General features: G+C 30.9%; 1 protein-coding gene across 1 annotated transcript; it reads right to left on the bottom strand.

Moving 5' to 3' along the window:
• Positions 1 to 600: 600 nt before the first annotated feature.
• On the bottom strand, positions 601 to 20,053 carry LOC132734485 (ras-related protein Rab-10-like). Its single transcript, XM_060721230.1, has 7 exons — positions 19,658 to 20,053; positions 16,745 to 16,805; positions 15,519 to 15,657; positions 14,500 to 14,589; positions 9,062 to 9,163; positions 8,228 to 8,259; positions 601 to 2,630 (listed from the first exon to the last, which is right to left on the bottom strand). The coding sequence occupies exons 1-7, from the start codon at positions 19,782 to 19,784 to the stop codon at positions 2,582 to 2,584; spliced, it is 600 nt and encodes a 199-aa protein (XP_060577213.1). The 5' UTR covers positions 19,785 to 20,053; the 3' UTR covers positions 601 to 2,581.
• Positions 20,054 to 20,962: the final 909 nt, after the last annotated feature.

The following is a 20,962-nucleotide window of genomic DNA, read 5'->3' as shown; positions in this document are numbered from 1 at the left end:
AAAAATATTAGTGACAAATGTTAAACATGAAGATCCAAAATTTCATTTCATTATGTTTGAATTTAAGATTTGAAATATAAAAAAAATACACCATAATCACAAAACCTGACTGATATCATCAACTCAGCAAAAACTTTTTAAATTTAAAACTGGGATTCATTTTTTTAATAAAATTTGAAAAAATAAAAAAATTAAGATTTTTTTTATCCAACAAACAGCATAGAAATTGTAAACAAAAAGGGGGAAAAAATAACAATATTCATACAGTCTTAGAATATACAAGTTTCTGTCTTGGTATTATGATTAGACAGTCTATAGTGAGGGCACAAAAAAATGGTATTAACCCAAAACATGTATTATTAACAGAAAAAAATCACTATACGTCTGTATACAATATACTTGATATATAGCACAATAATTAACTCCCTTTTCCAAAATCATTACTTCAATATAATAATAAAATATTAGGTTATACAAGTATTATTATCAAATTAAAAAAATGAAATAAATAACATAAGAACAATGCTGTTCTTTCACAAAGTTATTATAACCTTCTTACCATTATTAAACATTTTTTTCTGAAAAATAACAACAAAATAACAGTATTTAGATTTATTGTTGTATGTTTTAAGCCAATTTTAAAACATTTTTGGTTATATCATGGAAGTTTTTTCACCTAACCAGCTTTCCTGGGTAACTTACCAGTATCTATTTAAAAAAAATTACTACTGACTATTCGAAAAAGAATTGTTCATAAATTGGCTGCAGAAAATTAAAGAGCTCAATAATGGCCTTATACTAACAGGCATGTTATCTGCATGTATATACAATATATACATGTATATTATAAATGATGTAGCACTTGTAAATGAAAAACACATCAATTTTTCACAAGCAAGGTTAAAAATTATTGAAGAAAAATAATGAAATATCTAGATCAAGTTTTAATTGATTGATAATCACTTTAAATGCTGTTTTCTAACAAAAATATAGAAAACATTTCTTTTTGTTATGCTAAACTTATAATAGGTAGAATACTAAGAAAAATACTGAATTTTGTAATTTTTAAGTAATATTTTCTTGGCCTTCATAGCTTAAGTATGAAGAAAAAAATGAAGTAATTTGTACAGGTAATGTGTTAAAGCCAGGCTGACATAATCAACATCTAGATATAACATGGGGGGAAGTTACATAAAGCAATAGTGAACATTCAGTATTCACAACATGAACATTTAATGAACATTTTAACACATTATTACAAACAATGTTAACTCTTGTCTCCCAGCATGCTGGCATCAGAATTTAGCTTTAATTAGGTAAGAAAAGAGTGTGGCAGCTTTATTGTATGTGTCATCTATGACAATAAATATATTGTTAAAATGTTGTATCTATATATACATGTTTAAATTATAGAAAATAAAATTATATTCCTAGACTCGTATACTTTATAAAGACTTGAACATGCTATATTAAGTTTGAACAGTAATTCAAATACTCCTACATTATATAATCTACATACTGATGTTATGTACTATCTAGTATCTTTGTGCTGGCTGTATTTCTATCTTTCATTATATTAACAAACATATTTGTCAGTGTATGAACAGACAGTAAAGACTTCAACAAAAATTGTAGCATTCAATGATATTAACATTCAGTCAGTTAGTAGGTATACACTTTATATGCAGGGCTTAATTCATATGTTATGTAAACATGTGTCAAGGAAAATATCTTCCTTTCTCCATCAAGCAGGTGTTGGTGGCATGCACCTTCAAATATAAATCAAAAATCATTATCTAAAGTCTAATGTTTGCCAATAATCCCTGGTTTATTTCAACTTGTCATAAAGTCATGTTCATTAAGATGTTTTAACATTTTTCTAACTATATAATTAACATACTGTTTTTCTTCTTTCTCTAAAAGTTCATAAAATGTGCATGTTGTAAAACTGAAAACATATCAAATGAAGTCCTAGTTGTGGTCACCTGGGAAACAATTGATACAGCAACTTTTATGTGTAAATATATCGTCATAAACCAGTGAAAACTTTCAAACTTGTATTGTATGATACACAATGGTAACAAATTAATCAATTAGCAAAACTTGCTGCAAGCTTATCAAGGGACGATCAAAATTTTCCAGCTTGTTAGTTTTTTGTTTTTGTTGTTTTAATAAAAACAGTGAATATTTTCAAAATAACAGAAAAGGTATTATAGTCTATTCACCTAAGTAATATATATCCCTTATAAACACTGAAATATGTTCACAAATATCGATAACAAAACTATTTCTTTATAAACTTGAATTCCCATTATTAGAATTACTTATTTTATACTTGTTTTTAAAATATGTTAACAGTCATTTTCATAAGAATAAGTAAGCAACATAATATTTAACATTTAAACTTTAAAAGTATACTGCTGAATTGGAACTAAGTTTGACCACAATTCTGTTTCCAATTGAAACAGTAGAAGTGAAATCCTGTATCTGCCAGTACACAGTTGTTATCCTATGTGACACACCTAGGCCTAGGAAAGTTTGTTTTAAAAACTAGAAGTGACATTTATATATAAAATATTAATTAGCAGCATTTCCTTGTTGCAGGATCTTGATTTCTGTGAACATCTATATGTCACTTTGTCATTTTTGGAACATCACAACCATTTTCAGGACACAGGAATGCATTAACTGGAACAGATTTTGACATTTACGAACATATTTATATTGTTTCCAACAACTTAACAAATTAAGAAGAAGAGAACTGATAAGCTCTTATTATTGACTATATCTGGAACTTGTATACTGACAATTATGAAGAAATGACAACAACAATTATTCTGTATAGTTTTATTTTGACTAAATTAAATGATTTACATTTTAGACAATCATACAACATAATAGACACAGATCAACATAAAATATGATGTAACCTTATAATATACCAAAACTGAAGTTAAAATATTTAACATTTTCATAATTTGTTCTCATTTATTAACAACCAATTCTTTAATCTGATTTGAAAGCTTATTCCTCAATTTTAACTCTGACAAGAACGGTCCAGTCTTATACAGAAAGTCTATGACATTTTAATGGTCAATTCATATAGTAATTGTTTTAACACAGTTTAAATAGCAATTTTGTTATATATAATTGTAATACCATAAATGGATATACATGTACATTGTATTAGTGTGTCTGTAATTGGCAGACCCATTGTAAGAAACCACGGTATATATCAATGTGACAGAAAGTGTATAGTATAGGGAAGATTTATAGACAAACACTTTCTGTTAAATCTGTTTACAAAAACATCAATTATGAAAATATGAGAATGACCTGATTGTACTTATTGTAAATCTCGTAAATCTTGTTATAGCTTTACAAGCTTTTATATAGAGTACCTATTGTTACATCGAAACATTTAGCTATATAATAAAATACATGTTTTATCTTCCAGCTACCAACCTGCAAAAAAAAAATCCCGCAACCCAAAGTTTTATTGCCAAAAAAAATTACATTTTTGCGTTTTTTTTTGTTGTATAAAAATCATGGCAAGTAGAAACAACTAATAAGAATAACATCTTTGAACTTAAACTTTAAAACATGATTAAGCATGCACGTATTAATTCTTTTTGTAATTCAATGTCATAAATATGTTAAATAAAAATAATATCTTAAATTAAAACACATCATACACAACATTTTTATCTATCTACCTTCCTTACCCTAACTGGCTTGGAGCACTGGGGTAGAAACAAAATGTTTTCATGCTGATCGTATGGCAGAACTAACTAATGACCATGTTACATGAAAGTACAATATCTAAATTTTAACTGCTTACTCCTCTGTCATAAAATTACAACCCTAAATTATTTTATCATTTAGTAGATAGATAAATGTTTATTATGCATCAATCTTAGCACTGAAATAACATTGTATATTATCAATAGATCAAAACACCAGAAATCACCTAAAAACAAAAAGCTGTACTAATTCTATACTATCAAAAATAAAATGCAGGAATAATTCTGTATGCACCTTGTTTTTTTTACCTAAGTCTATGTTTGTATATATTGGATGAATAGTATATAACAAGATATACATGTACAATTTTTAGTACATTTAACATTTACACATACCATTAAAACTAAAATATAGTTATCATTTTATAGACTTTTACAGAATAAATCATTAAATTAACTTTAACATGTGACAAATTTGAATGTACATGTATAAAAGAATAAACTAATCTGTACCTTACTAAAATCATACATGATAACTTTTGTCAGTCAATATATAGGCAGGGGTCATACTGGAGATCAGTGAACCAGACTGTATACTAGTGACAGCTCAGTGTAATGTTTTAATGTCTCGTTGCTATAGACCAGTGAAATGATGCAATCTCTCTTTGCTTAGACCAGAGAAGCTAGACTAATCTATTACACAGATTCAGCAAGTTAAAGGTTACCATTTATAGTTAATGAATGGGTAATGTATCTTGACTTTATCTTTAAATATAATCAACACTTGTTCTCTTTATTGTAATTAATTCTGTTAAATTTGTTTAAATCATAATTTAATCAAAGTAAAATATGACTGTATCCTCAACAACTTAATGTAAACCAAAAAGAAATCAATAAATGAGTATTTGTTCTGTAATTAAATTAATAATAACATGACATGTGCTTAAACAACTTGTACAAAAAACTATACAGAATTTTTCTTTAAAATATTTTGACAACATTGTTAAATGAAGTGAATATTTATTCATGACACTTGCATTGATGTACTTCATGTAAATTAATAAATCTACTCAAGAAATTTAGCTCTCCTCAAATAATCACCAAATCTGATCATGTGACAAAATTAAAGTCAGGCATTGGTGGAGAAAAAACTAGTTTATGTAAATCACAACACATAGTTTTACTGTCTATTAAAAGTTTACATAAAAAATATTTTAAGTAGAAGTCTGTGGTTGGCTTGGTTTAAAGTCATGCTGACATTATTTCAGGTCATATGGCGACTTCTCAACTTGTGGAGAAAGACTTCATATATGCCCTTTTCTACATCTTTCAGACACAATTCTAGTAGAACCATCATCATTCTGTTAAAAGCTTGCTAGAAAGCTTCCTCACAAGAACCAACAGAGTTTATGATGATATTGGTGACTATAGGTATGTATCACTCATTAGTTACTATGATATTGAGGTGAATGTTTATATAGTTTATTATTCTACATGAAGAACATCACTATTGATCATTTATTTAGTTCAAAGCACCAAGCACAAAGGAAGAGAGATACATGTGAACCCTTTCTTCCCCCACCCACCATCTCATTCACAATGTCAGGACAAAATCAAGCAGTTCAAAAATTTACAAGCACACAAGCATAAAGTATCTTTAACAGTTCTCATAAAATCTGATACTGTTTTTGTAATAAAACATGAATTTAAAGTGCACAATCTTTATTCCAACAATCACCTGACTACTACTATCTTACTTGTAGCAAAACATGTATACTTTTTTCTGAAACGAAATAGTGTATACAATTTTGTTTTTTTTATGTTTATTGTGAAACTATAGCCTAGGATACAAGTAGGCATATGGAACAAAGATCACACAAATCATTAGTGTACAATACTGTAAACATGAAGATCCAAATATCATTTCATTATGCTTGAAGTTTGAAGTATTTGAAATATAAGAAATAAATACACCATAATCACAAATCCTGACTGATACCATCAACTCAGCAGTACTTATATAACTTAACTCGGATTCAATTTTCATGAAAATTTGAAATAATAAGAATTCAAGTATCTTTCTTATCCATACAAACAGCATAGAAATTGTAAACAAAAAGGGGGAAAAAATAACAATATTCATACAGTCTTAGAATATATAAGTTTCTGTCTTGGTATTATGATTAGACAGTCTATAGTGAGGGCACAAAAAATGGTATTAACCCAAAACATGTATTATTAACAGAAAAAAATCACTATACGTCTGTATACAATATACTTGATATATAGCACAATAATTAACTCCCTTTTCCAAAATCATTACTTCAATATAATAATAAAATATTAGGTTATACATGTATTATTATCAAATTAAAAAAATGAAATAAATAACATAAGAACAATGCTGTTCTTTCACAAAGTTATTATAACCTTCTTACCATTATTAAACATTTTCTTCTGAAAAAATAACAACAAAATAACTATATTTAGATTTATTGTTGTTTGAATTTTGTTTCAAGCTAATTTAAAAAAAAATTTTTATATCATGGAAGTTTTTACACCTAACCAGCTTTCCTGGGTAACTTAACAGTAACTATCTAAAATTACTACTGACTATTCGAAAAAGAATTGTTCATAAATTGGCTGCAGAAAATTAAAGAGCTCAATAATGGCCTTATACTAACAGGCATGTTATCTGCATGTATATACAATATATACATGTATATTATAAATGATGTAGCACTTGTAAATGAAAAACGCATCAATTTTTCACAAGCAAGGTTAAAAATTATTGAAGAAAAATAGTGAAAATATCTAGATCAAGTTTTAATTGATTTTGATAATCACTTTAAATGCTGTTTTCTAAACAAAAATATAGAAAACATTTCTTTTTGTTACGCTAAAATTAAAATAGGTAGAATACTAAGAAAAATACTGAATTTTGTAATTTTTAAGTAAATATTTTCTTGGCCTTCATAGCTTAAGTATGAAGAAAAAAATGAAGTAATTTTGTACAGGTAATGTTTAAAGCCAGGCTGACAGAATCAACATCTAGATATAACATGGGGGGAAGTTACATAAGCAATATGAACATTCAGTATTCACAACATGAACATTTAATGAACATTTTAACACATTAATACATGCAATGTTAACTCTTGTCTCCCAGCATGCTGGCATCAGAATTTAGCTTTAATAAGGTAAGAAAAGAGTGTGACAGCTTTATTGTATGTGTCAACTATGACAATAAATATATTGATAAAATGTTGTATCTATATATACATGTTTAAATTATAGAAAATAAAATTATATTCCTAGACTTGTATATTTTATAAAGACTTGAACATGTTATATTAAGTTTGAACAGTACTTCAAATACTCCTACATTATATAATCTACATACTGATGTTATGTACTATCTAGTATCTTTGTGCTGGCTGTATTTTTATCTTTCATTATATTAACAAACATATTTGTCAGTGTATGAACAGACAGTACAGACTTCAACATTCAATGATATTAACATTCAGTCAGTTAGTAGGTATACACTTTATATGCTATGTAAACATGTGTCAAGGAAAATATCTTCCTTTCTCCATCAAGCAGGTGTTGGTGGCATGCACCTTCAAATATCATTATCTAAAGTCTTATGTTTGCCAATAATCCCTGGTTTATTTCAACTTGTCATAAAGTCATGTTCAATAAGATGTTTTAACATTTTTCTGAACTATTCTAATTAACATCCTACTTTCTCTAAAAGTTCATAAAATGTGCATGTTGTAAAACTGAAAACATATCAAATGAAGTCCTAGTTGTGGTCACCTGGGAAACAATTGATACAGCAACTTTTATGTATAAATATATCCTCATAAACCAGTGAAAACTTTCAAACTTGTATTGTATGATACACAATGGTAAGAAATTAATCAATTAGCAAAACTTGCAGCAAGCTTATCAAGGGATGATCAAAATTTTCCAGCTTGTTAGTTTTTTGTTTTTGTTGTTTTAATAAAAACAGTGAATATTTTCAAAATAACAGAAAAGGTATTATAGTCTATTCACCTAAGTAACTTATATATAGATATATATATCCCTTATAAACACTGAAATATGTTCACAATTATCGATAACAAAACTATTTCTTTATAAACTTGAATTCCCATTATTAGAATTACTTATTTTATACTTGTTTTTAAAATATGTTAACAGTCATTTTCATAAGAATAAGTAAGCAACATAATATTTAACATTTAAACTTTAAAAGTATACTGCTGAATTGGAACTAAGTTTGACCACAATTCTGTTTCGGCAATTGAAACAGTAGAAGTGAAATCCTGTTCTGCCAGTAAAGTTGTTATCCTATGTGAACCTAGGCCCTAGGAAAGTTTGTTTTAAAAAAACTAGAAGTGACATTTACATATAAATAAATTTAATTAGGCAGCATTTCCTTGTTGCAAGGATCTTGATTTCTGTGAACATCTATACCACTGTTTTGTTGTGCATCTCTACCTGGAGTCTACAATGAAAAAATGATAAACATTATATTTTTATAACATTATATTATAAAACTTAAACAGTAATAACTTGGTGAAGTCAGTAATTAGTTCCTACATACCAGACTGATAACTGTTTAACAATACCAAATTGATTACTGTTACTGTTTAAAACATCAGACTAATTATTGTTTGAATAACATCAGACTGATTACTGTTTGAATAACACCGGACTGATAACTGTTAGAAACATACCAGACTGATAACTGTTAGAATCATACCAGACTGATTACTGTTTGATATATGCAAGACTGATTACTGTTAGAATCATACCACACTGATAACTGTTTGATATTTATCAGACTGATTACTGTTTGAATAATACCAGATTGATTACTGTTTGAATAATACCAGACTGATAACTGTTTGATATTTACCAGACTGATTACTGTTTGAATAATACCAGACTGATTACTGTTTGAATAATACCAGACTGGTTACTGTTTGAATAATACCAGACTGATTACTGTTTGAATAATACCAGACTGATTACTGTTTGAATAATACCAGACTGATTACTGTTTGACTAATACCAGACTGATTACTGTTTGAATAATACCAGACTGATTACTGTTTGAATCATACCAGACTGATTACTGTTTGAATAATACCAGACTGATTACTGTTTGAATCATACCAGACTGATTACTGTTTGAATCATACCAGACTGATAACTGTTTGAAACATACCAGACTGATAACTGTTTGAAATATATCAGACTGGTTACTGTTTATAATAGGCATAGAATTATTAGCAATATTATACCTTATTCAATATGGCTTGTGCTAAATCCATAAAAGCTTTTTCTACATTTATATTTGCTTTTGCACTGGTTTCTAAAAATGGAATTCCATGTTCCTTTGCAATCTGAAATAATATATGACAAATATGAATAAAATATATGGTAAAATAATTTAACCCTTAACATGCTGAATGTCTGTACTTTCTTTGCCTTGCTTTGAAATGTTCCATTGAATTTTAAAATATCTGTTAAACAAGATATCACAAATTGAGCTGTCAACATTATCTGAGTAGACAGATGGTTTACTGGTGGCGCCAACATTACCTGAGCAGACAGATGGTTTACTGGTGGCGCCAACATTATCTGAGCAGACAGATGGTTTACTGGTGGTGCCAACATTATCTGAGCAGACAGATGGTTTACTGGTGGCGCCAACATTATCTGAGCAGACAGATGGTTTACTGGTGGCACCAACATTATCTGAGCAGACAGATAGATGGTTTACTGGTGGCACCAACATTATTGGTTTACTGGTGGCGCCAACATTATTGGTTTACTGGTGGCGCCAACATTATTGGTTTACTGGTGGCGCCAACATTATCTGAGCAGACAGATGGTTTACTGGTGGCGCCAACATTATCTGAGCAGACAGATGGTTTACTGGTGGCCCAACATTATCTGAGCAGACAGATAGATGGTTTACTGGTGGCACCAACATTATTGGTTTACTGGTGGCGCCAACATTATTGGTTTACTGGTGGCGCCAACATTATTGGTTTACTGGTGGTGCCAACATTATTGGTTTACTGATGCACCAACATTATCTGAGCAAGCAGATGGTTTACTGGTGGCGCCAACATTATCTGAGCAGACAGATGGTTTACTGGTGGCGCCAACATTATCTGAGCAGACAGATTGTTTACTGTTGGCTAAGGTTAATGCAGGTTATCTGTTTGAGCAGGTTAAGGCTTTGCACATACAATTTAAGGTCAAAATATCATAACTAGAACTATCGCTGAATGCGATTCATACCCCACCAATGTCCTTGACAGAAGACGACTTGGAAAGGTGGTTAAGGGAATAACTTTAGTGGCACAAATACATGTACATAAAAAGAAATTATCTCTGGTGAAAAAAATTAATTGACTAATTGTACAGGTAATAGTGTAAATATATATTGTGAAATCATGTTCGAAACAGTTACAAATAACCTTTCATTTTCCCAATATACTAAACATTTTCTAAGTCAATTTTTGACCTTCACGTGTGGCCTTGACCTTAAGCTGGCACAAGGGTATGATGGGTTCTGCACATTGCCCAGTTGGGGTGAACATTTGAGTAAAGTTTGAAGAAAATCCTTCCATTAGTATAGAATTTATAGAGGACACAACATATTGTCTAGTATTGATTGTATGTAAATTTAAAGACTTAAAAAGGGGCATAACTTTGTCAAAATGCAATACAGAGTTATGAAACTTGACCTGCATATCTTATTTGTGACACCTCATAAATCTTTTAAGTTTCAAAGAAAAACACCTGTGCTAGTTTCAGAAATATTCAAATACATGTTAAAATTTAAGAATATTTTTTAAGTCAATTTTTGACCTTCAAGTGTGACCTTGACCTTTAGCCAGCAAAAGGGTGACATGGGTTCTGCACATTACCTTGTTGAGGTGAACATTTGAGCCAAGATTGAAGAAAATTTTTCAATTAGTGTAGGACTTACAGAGTGGACACGACATACTGTCTAAAATTTGATTGTTTGATATTTGACCTTCAATTATGATCTTGACCTTGACCTGACACATGGGCAACATGGGTTCTGCACATCCCCTTGTCAAGGTGAACATTTGAGCCAAGTTTGAAGTAAATCTTTTAATTAGTGTATGACTTACAGAGCGGACACGACATACTGTCTAATATTTGTTTGATATTTGACCTTCAATTGTGACCTTGACCTTGAGCTGACACATGGGTAACATGGGTTCTGCACATCCCCTTGTTGAGGTGAACATATGAGCCAAGATTGAAGAAAATCCTTCAATTGGTATAGGATTTATAGAGCGGACACGAAAATGGAGACAGAGGGACCGACCGACGGACACGACAAAGCGAATCCATTATTGCCCCACCCCCCCACTTTTTGTGGTGGGGGTATAATTAGTGAAATAGTTGCAACATTCCACTCATGATACACCAATAACCTTACATACTACAAGTACACCCATCTTTAAACTGTCTTAGTGTGCAACAAAAACTACTAGATGTTATATTACATACTTTCATTCATTTAAGTAAATAAAATGTAAAAATTATCCATTAGTAAACTACTTGATAACTGTAATTACACAATGACTTTAATTTCATTTCTTTTTTTGTGTTTAATAAATGCAATATTCATACAAATGATGTACTAATATTCTTTCTTAAAATAATCATTGAAATTAATATGACACTTATATTTAACTTCCTACTTGTTTAAAAAGGAAACAAATTTGAATACGGTAAAACAATTAACTTGTCAGTAAGAAAATCCTGTATGCCTCATTATAAGTAATAGGTACATGTAGTTATTATAAATGAGCAGGATTTAGAATAGTTAAAATTTAAATTCAAGAGCAAGACAACAAAAGCATTTTTTCCTGTGATAAACAACTTAACTATACAGTAGATCACAATATAGAAATATTTCCAATATAGCAAACTATGGAAGTTGTATACTAAACGATGCTGCTGCTTAATTAACAACAATTATTATTGTATTAATGTACAGAATGATTCATATTGGACCTTTTCCCTTAAAACAGTTGTCCTTAATTGTCCCCAAAAATTCAGAACATTTGTCCTTAAGCACACAAAAAACTTGGGACAATTTTTTTTATCAATAATTTTTTTTTCAGGTAGGCTGTGGTTCAGACAATAAAAGATAAACAAAATTAACACACATTTAAATAATGTGTGCACGCAATTATATCAATAATCAGTGAAAATTTAATAAATTTGACGTTGAGGGTCAATGTCATACATAAGTCAAGGTCATTTGAGTTTGATATACATGAAGGTCCTACCCTATAATACTTTATGTCAAAATATGAAGTTAATCCATTTATAAATAACAGAGTTATAGCCAGTTAAAGACAAAAAAGGAGAATTTCTATAATTTGACCTTGACAGTCAAGGTCAATTAATGGTCACAGTAACATCTAAATTATTCCATATGCTTGTTTGGTATCAAGTCTTGTTTTGTCCCTGTATGAATCAAATCTGTACATCTGCAAAATTATGACAATGTAACCAAAATTCTACAATTTGACCTTAAAAGTCAAGGTCATTTAAAGCTCAAGGTCAAGAATAGTTTCTTTTAAAAAGTCTTGTAAGAAAGGTTGTCTTCAAAGCCAGTTACAGCAAAAAGAGAGAAAACTAGAAATGTGTCATCATGCCACGGATGCCCCCGCATGCAGCCAAAATTTCAGATGGTGCTTTAATTATTTTTTTCATTTTAAGTTCAAAGCCCTTAAAACTTTTCAATGTTAACACAAACTATTTCCATACAATGTTCAAAGCACTGAAATTATTCAGTCTTAACCTTTTAGAAATAGCATATTGCATATTTGTAGCCAAAATAATGGCTAAAAGAATGAGTGGTGAAACTGAAAGTTCAAAATTTTTCCAACATTCAGGAAAGATAAGTTTGTCTAAAATCATTGAACCATGACCAAATTCCAACTTAAACTGCTTATTCCTAAGATGTATCTATATTATTTTCAAAGTGAAAGAGACATAACTCTGCCAAAAAATCATCAAACCATGACCAAATTCGAACTTGACCTGCCCATTCCTTTGACATATCCATATGTCAAATTAAAGTTGAATATGTGACACTGTTGGGTAGATAATGAACAGAAACTGTCAATTTCATATTATTTTCAAAGTAAAAGGGGCATTACTCTACCAAAAATCATTGAACCATGACCAAATTTGAACTTGACCTGGGCATTCCAAAAACATATCCATATGTCAAATTTGAGTTGAATGTGTTGTACCATTGGGGAGATAATAAACGGAAACTGAAAATTTCATATTACTTTCAAAGTGAAAGGGGCATAACTCTGCCAAAAATCATTGAACCATGACCAAATTTGAACTTGACCTGCGCATTCTTTTGACGCATCCATATGTCACGTTTGAGTTGAATGTGTTGTACCTTGAGGGAGATAATGATCGGAAACTGAAAATTTCATATTATTTTCAAAGTAAAAGGGGCATAACTCTCCCAAAAATCATCGAACCATGACCAAATTCGAACTTGACCTGTATTTTTTCATGACATATCAATATGTCAAGTTTGAGTTGATTGTGTTGTACCGTTGGGGAGATAATGAACGGAAACTGAAAATTTCATATTATTTTCAAAGTAAAAGGGGCATAACTCTGCCAAAAATTATCGAACCATAACCAAATTCGAACTTGACCTGTATTTTCTCATGACATATCCATATGTCAAGTTTGAATTGAATGTGTCCAACCGTTCTTAAGATAATGAACGGAAACTGAAATTTCATATTATTTTCAAAGTAAAAGGGGCATAACTCTGCCAAAAATCATCGAACCATGACCAAATTCGAACTTGACCTGTATTTTCTCATGACATATCCATATGTCAAGTTTGAATTGAATGTGTCCAACCGTTCTTAAGATAATGAACGGAAACTGAAATTTCATATTATTTTCAAAGTAAAAGGGGCATAACTCTACCAAAAATCATCGAACCATGACCAAATTCGAACTTGACCTGTATTTTCTCATGACATATCCATATGTCAAATTTGAGTTGAATATGTCTAACCGTTCTTAAGATAATGAACGGAAACTGATGATGACGGAATGACAGAATGACGGAAGGACGGAAGGATGGAAGGACGGAAGGATGGAAGGACGGAATGACGGAACAGGGTAACACTATATGCCCCGGCCATTACATGGCGGGGGCATAAAAATGGAGTTAGAAAGGGATGGGTATCAAATAACTTATTCAAAAGTCAAGCAAACATTGCTTGGGATTTAACATTTCTGGTGATGACAAGTTACAAGCAATGTGGCTTTAATCAATGGAGATTAAATTATTCAACAAAATATTGACTTTTTACTATGAAATTTTGTTGGTCATATTGTCCGAGAAACAGTCCTATAGACATACTGAGTTTAAATTTTCAGGAAATCTGTCACTTTTATCTGCCCTGGGCAAAAGGACCAACCCAATTTGAATCCCAGATACACTTAGCTCAATTATAATAAATACAACTTCTGACTAAGCGACAACTGTGTGAAAGTCTTGCTTCTTTGGCACTGTGATCTATTTGACTTTGCACAACACAGAGTGTGTGTGTTAAAATCCTTAAAAGGGGAATTTTTTACTTTCTGGTTAAGATATTAAATTGTTTGTTAGGTATAGTATACATACTGCATCTCCCCTATCCTTGGACACCTGTCTCTTGTCTTCCATATCACATTTGTTCCCTAGTATCATCTTCTCTACATCTTCATTGGCATGCTGTATAATTAACATCATACATTATTACATCTAGTCTTACATAAATGATACATACTTAATTACTTTAAATAGAACCTCTGACATTTAAGTTCATGAATAAATTCAGTGGTTTTGATTGTTGTGTTTATTTGTTTATAATGTATGTTGATGTTCACACGTTTGTTTCTCATATGGAGTGTGATTTTTTCATATGCTGTTATGTAAAAAATTTGGCCCTTCTGCTTCCCTCATGTGACTAAGACTAAAACAAATTGAAAGGATTATTTATGCTGACTATAATATACCTACATTAACAACCTTACAACCAGTAACTTTATTCACAGAGATTTTTATTGTATTTATATTAGAGCATTCTTAATAGCATCAAATTACCATTTTGTTGAACTAAATAATCTAAATTATTATCTGATATACAGTCATAGTTGATACATGTAGGTTAAGTTAAATCATTATACAATAATTATCATTGTATCATAGTTTGGGGACCTTTCTGTTGAAAATGTATCAGAGTTAAATCGTATACATATACATGCACAGTGTGTTAACTAGAATGCATGTATTAGTTACCCGCACTCCAGAGCATGCCCATTGATTGGCTCATTTTTGCTGGGGTTTACTTATTGTGACGGCAGAGAAAGGGAAAGCGACAGAAATATCATATTCAGATGCTCGTTCATTGGTTACTTTTTAATGGAGTTTCATATTGTGAAAACAGGGAACGTGTTTTTATGTTTGACTATAATACAAAAGAGAAAGAACATCAAAACACTCGGCAATCTGATTAATACTCAAGGGCTACGCCCCCTCGTACAAACCAGATAGCCTCATGTTTCGATGCTCTTTCTATTACAAGGCTAGCATCAAAGTCTTAATCACTTTGAAGTTGCAGGAGGGTAAGGATTATAACATATGACATATAAATTATATACCTCATCTATATTTCTCAACCACTTTGAAATGTTTTCGAAAGTTTTGGCATTTGTAATATCATACACCAACATAATTCCCATAGCTCCTCTGTAGTAGGAGGTGGTGATCGTATGGAATCTTTCTTGTCCCGCGGTATCCCTGGCAACAGAATAACATAGAAAATATAGAGAAAAAAAAACATGTACAAATAAAACATTCATGAAAATGTTTTGTAACAGTTTGTTTTCTTGCAAGGTGAACACATCAAATAAAGTCCAATAATTCCATTACTGTTGTCACCAGTTGATTTAATTAAAATAACAAAGATCAGTTCAATATAATTGTTTCACTACAACTTTTATCAACAAATGTCTATGAAAAAACAACAACAATATAAATATCAATATTATACAGAGAAGAACTGTTGATAAATGGAATATTCACATTAAACCTAAAACCCTTTTAATAAAGGACATAAAAAAACATACTTTGTACACAAGTGATGTTACTTTACCTCTATTCTGCTGTGTTAACATTTGTTTGGTAAAGGAACAGTATGACAGTGATATTTGTCAACATTCAAAATGTTCTCATTAAAACATTATAACATATCTTACTAATGCTAGAGTAGTTATATTCTGTTTACAATGAATATGGTATAAATTACCACAAGGAAGTAGATCTAGAAGCAGTTTGAAAGACAAACACACTTATATACTGTGCTATTTTCACAAAAGTAAATAACTAAATGCCGCATTATGTGTACTTTAGAACAATACAATTGTGAAATAAAACAAGCATGAAAAACATGACAATACATATACAAGTATAACATATCTGGCAACAATCAAAGGCCCATAACTCTGCCAAAATTGAATATCAAAAAATCATGACAACACATGTAAGCAAAAGGGCATTTAATGATTATCATTCCATAAAAGCTTAGTTGAAATCCCTTGATCACAGTATATAAATAACACCAGGTTTGTGAATAACAGTAAAAATATCACCCTGAGGAAAATACTGTTACTAGAGGCGTTAGCCGAGGGTAACAGTAATTTTACAAGGGACGATATTTTTTGTTGCTCAGACACCAATGGTTATTTATATTATTACCTGAACAAATACTTGGACACTCTCTCTATTATTTCAGCCCCACACTTTGACATTTTACATATGATATAATATGGTAATATTTAGAAAACAGGATTAATAAGATGTTATTTAAGAATAATAAAATACAAACCATATCTGCAACTTGATCTTCTTCCCACCAAGTTCCACAGTTTTTATCTTGAAGTCAATTCCTGCAATAAACAAACAAATTCTGTATATTATGTAATGTACATGTATTTTGAATTTCTGTTTAGTCAATTAAGATAACTTGTAAAATTGTTATAAAAGTTTATACAATATACAATGAATGTTAAATTCTTCTCTATCTTAAATATTATATAAAATTTGAAGTATTTTTTATCTCATTATGGATTATTTATATTTTGGTATAACAAATCATATTGTCTTCCCTATTATAAATTATATCAGCAATCATAGTGGCTATTATCACTACAAAAACTTCCAACAAGTAGACTACTCTGTTGTGTATCAAGTACTGTACTACCTTATTCAATGATATCACAAAGTACATGTATCCAAGCAGCTTCTAACTTAAATGATATTAACAAATAAACAGCAATGAACATTTCATTCCTGATCTAAATCAAAAGTAAACATGTCTATACATATTAATTAACACTTTTGATAAGCACTGTAGTATGTAAACAACTCAAACTCAAAAGATAATACAGGACAAGATGTGTCCATAACATAAATTGGCTGTGTCTTGTTTATAAAAGCCCATTGCATGATTTTTATCCAGACCATTTTTTGTCATCATTGCTGTAACATATTGCCAATATGTAACAACAGATAACGCTAGACATGGACACCTGCTTCAGTATATATTTGGGTGAATTTTCCTAATTTCTAGACATTTAATTAATAAGTCAAAATTATCAATTGTTTTTTAAAATGTGTACTGATTACTGATTGACAGTCAGAAAAAAATCAATGATACATCGATATTGTTTCTATCGACAGTACAACACAAGACTTCAAATCATCAGTGCCACTTTCAAGATGCCTTATCAAACTTTCACAAAAAAAAATTGTGTTTCATAATTCAATAACACAGTTAAACATACATCTGTAATGATTAAAATAAAAATTTTAGCTCATTTATCAGGTTTGACCGATATTTAAAAACACCAATTTTTTATCTGCTAGAGCTGTCATCGACAGAAACAATATCAATGTATTGTCAATATTTTAATTAAATTTATATGTTGATCAATAAAGGATACACATAAATTTGAAAAAATAGATAACTTTGACTAATTAAATGTCTAGAATTTATGAATAATCACCCAAAACATATACAGAAGCAGGTGGCCATATCTAAAATGGTGCTGTTGTTACCAAATGGACCTATTTTCATAGCAATGATGAGAAAAACAATCAAACATGCAAAAATTTTGGCGTCTATAAACAAGACACTTTTATGAATAGAATAATTATACTGAAATCATTTAACCCATTACTTCATATACACGCCTTTTAACGCCTTTTTCACCCCCCCCCTTTTTTGTTGTCTCAAATGATGAAAAAATGCCTTATTTAGGCCCCAAACACTTGCTTTTGTTTGAGAAATGTTGTTAAAAAAGTGACCTCTTTTTCGGCGCGGCACCCCAACCAAAAGATACATCAGGGGGTTGCCAGAAGGGGGATGTGCCCCCTTCTGTTTGGGGGGTTTGAAGGGGGGCGGAGTCCCCCTCATCGCCAAGAAAATTTTGGACTTGTGAGAGGCTGTAAATGACCCCAGATTGATCATAAGGTAACGTGTAACCAACGCTGAAAAGCATTTGACTCTATCTCAATCTATTGAGAAGTTGCAGCACTTTTGAAATCAATTTTGATGTAAAAAATCAACGCAAAATAGTGATTTTTGGCAATTTTGAGATGTCCCCTCGTTGCCATGGTAACAAAAAATTTAAGCCTGAGCATGTTTTTGCAAGGGCAATGGTCCAGTCAACATTTGTGCCAAGTTTGATTAGTGTTGAAGCAGTTTTTATAGTATTATAGCAATTTGAACTTGTAACGGGAGACTTTTCAAAGAAAACAGCCATTTTTCACAAAATGCTCATGAAGTAATGGGTTAAACAGTTATTAAAGCGAGTTATTGACAAGTAATCATACATTATTACGATATATATATATGACAATATTTGTCATCTGAAACTGATATATCGTTGATATACTTTGCACTAAATCAATCACAGCTCTACTAGTTTATTGACATGTGTAAAGCAGTGCCACAATGAATATATGTTTTGGATCCCAAACTGGCCATTTCATTAGTTTAAAGCATTCCCAATAATAAGAAAACCCCATATAATACAAGAAACAGAATTTTTTTTAAATTGGATTTTTAATCTATCTATCTTCCACTGAACCCCTCACAGGGACGTAGACATGTATGCGCGTCAAAATCGCAAAAGAGTTAAAAAAGAGTTGTTTTAAAAGAGAACTTAAAATGTTAAAAACAGGGGGCTGGATTTCTAGAAATAACATTTATGTCATGGTTCAAAATAGTTCACTATTTAGGGGAGAAGATGTGTAGGTGGCCGGGTAAGACTAAGAGCTGCTGTAAGGTATTCAGAGGGTCTCCAGTTCGAGTCGTGGTCATGCTGCACATTTTTCTCACTGTGACATTTGCCGCCCAACGGGGGACCGTGACTGTTTATAGCTCAGAGTTTAATTTACATTGCTCTGTAACTCTGTGAAATTCGAGGAATAATTTCAATATAGCAGTGGAGTATGTCATGGTTTAGAACTATTTAGGGGAGATGTGTAAGCGGCCAGATACCTTAGTCGGCAGAGCCGCGATACAGTATTCCAAGGGTCCCAGGTTCAAGTCCCAGCCAGGTACACGTTTTTCTCGCACTGTGACATATGGTTCATCTCTTGTCACATTTAGAGTTTACTTGCTACAAATGGGTTGAACTGAACTGAATAAGTCAACACACATACAGATTAAGTCGGGCATTTTTCTCTTAGACAAAATTTCAGAAATGAAAGTGGGTGGGGATATGCATCTTACCTATGGTGGATATAAATGTTGTGTTGAATGCATCATCAGAGAATCTGAACAACAAACAGGTTTTACCAACGCCAGAATCACCAATAAGCAACAATTTAAACAATAAATCATATGTCTTTTTAGCCATTCTAATCTAACTAACTAAACGGTAAATATGCCAAAATGGCGGACGCTCAATCAACTTTCTGTTTCTGCTGAACTTGCGCGATATACACAGGTTTATATCACATACAATATAAAATCATTTTGTCTGATTATCTAAACACTCGAAAATCTTCAAACAGGGCAATAAACTAATTGTTTAATTGCGACTTGTTTCCATTTATTGAAATGATTTCAGTATACGAACGTCACTTCCTTATCGGGTGACTTTTTGCAAGGGAGGCTACCGCACGATGCTACTGAGTCATTTTCATTGTTGTGGGATGCTAAATTTTAACAAGGTTAAATACAACTAAATATATCTACACCATTTCATGAATTTTCAATAAAACCTGTGATTAGAAATAGTATAATATCACAAGACTCGTCTAAAAAAATCAAACTAAAGCATAAAATTAAGAAACAGCCGAAATATTTCATAATTCCCTGTACCACACATATTTTATTCATGAAATGTATGGTACCTTTTTTGCAGAAGCGCGTACAAGTCATTCTCTCTCCAAATATCAAATCGGCGATGGACGGATATCTATGGAAGAGCGTTAGTGCCAGTTTTTATCAACTCGAAATTTCGAGTCAGCAACTCGAAATTTCGAGTTACTTATCTCGAAATTTCGAGTTACTTATCTCGAAATTTCGACTTCCGTAACTCAAAATGTCGACTTATTAACTCGAAATGTTGACTTACTAACTCGAAATTTCGACTCACTAACTCAAAATTTAGACTTACGTCGTAACTCGAAATTTTGACTTATTAACTCGAAAATTTCAACTTACTAACTTGAAATTTCGAGTTAACTTACTAAAGACATATTATTTCAAAGTAAAAAGATACATATATTTATGCACAACATATTGCTTCTTGTGAGACACATTTGTGTTAATTGGTTAGGTGCTTTAAGTAAAATTATATGATCATGAGTTGTCTGTTCTTGTTTTCAATGACAACTATCCTCTATATTTTTGTTGTTTCATTTTTGTATTTCTTTTAGATCTAGTCATTGTGTATATCATGGTGCTATTTTTTCTACGATTTAAGCCCCCACCCCAATTTCCTGGAGACACATATAAAGGTAGTTATTGCTTTAGTTTGTCACGATTTCGCACTTTCTCCAAATGAAAATTTTTCATGAGATTCTAGTC

The sequence above is a fragment of the Ruditapes philippinarum genome, unplaced genomic scaffold (genome assembly GCF_026571515.1).
Source record: "Ruditapes philippinarum isolate M1 unplaced genomic scaffold, ASM2657151v2 ctg2756_1_1_1_1, whole genome shotgun sequence".
Classification (NCBI taxonomy): domain Eukaryota; kingdom Metazoa; phylum Mollusca; class Bivalvia; order Venerida; family Veneridae; genus Ruditapes; species Ruditapes philippinarum.
The sequence above is the reverse complement of the archived record's forward strand: the minus strand, read 5'-3'. Positions and strand labels throughout refer to the sequence as shown.

Bases quoted from the DNA above. Each gene is read 5' to 3' on its own strand.
- LOC132734485 (XM_060721230.1), bottom strand. From the start codon at position 19,784: ATGGCTAAAAAGACATATGATTTATTGTTTAAATTGTTGCTTATTGGT. The intron at 9,164-14,499 runs GTATGTATACTA...ATATTATTTCAG, and splicing joins CCAAGGATAGGGGAGATGCA to ATTGCAAAGGAACATGGAAT. The intron at 8,260-9,061 runs GTATAATATTGC...TTTTCATTGTAG, and splicing joins CACAAGCCATATTGAATAAG to ACTCCAGGTAGAGATGCACA.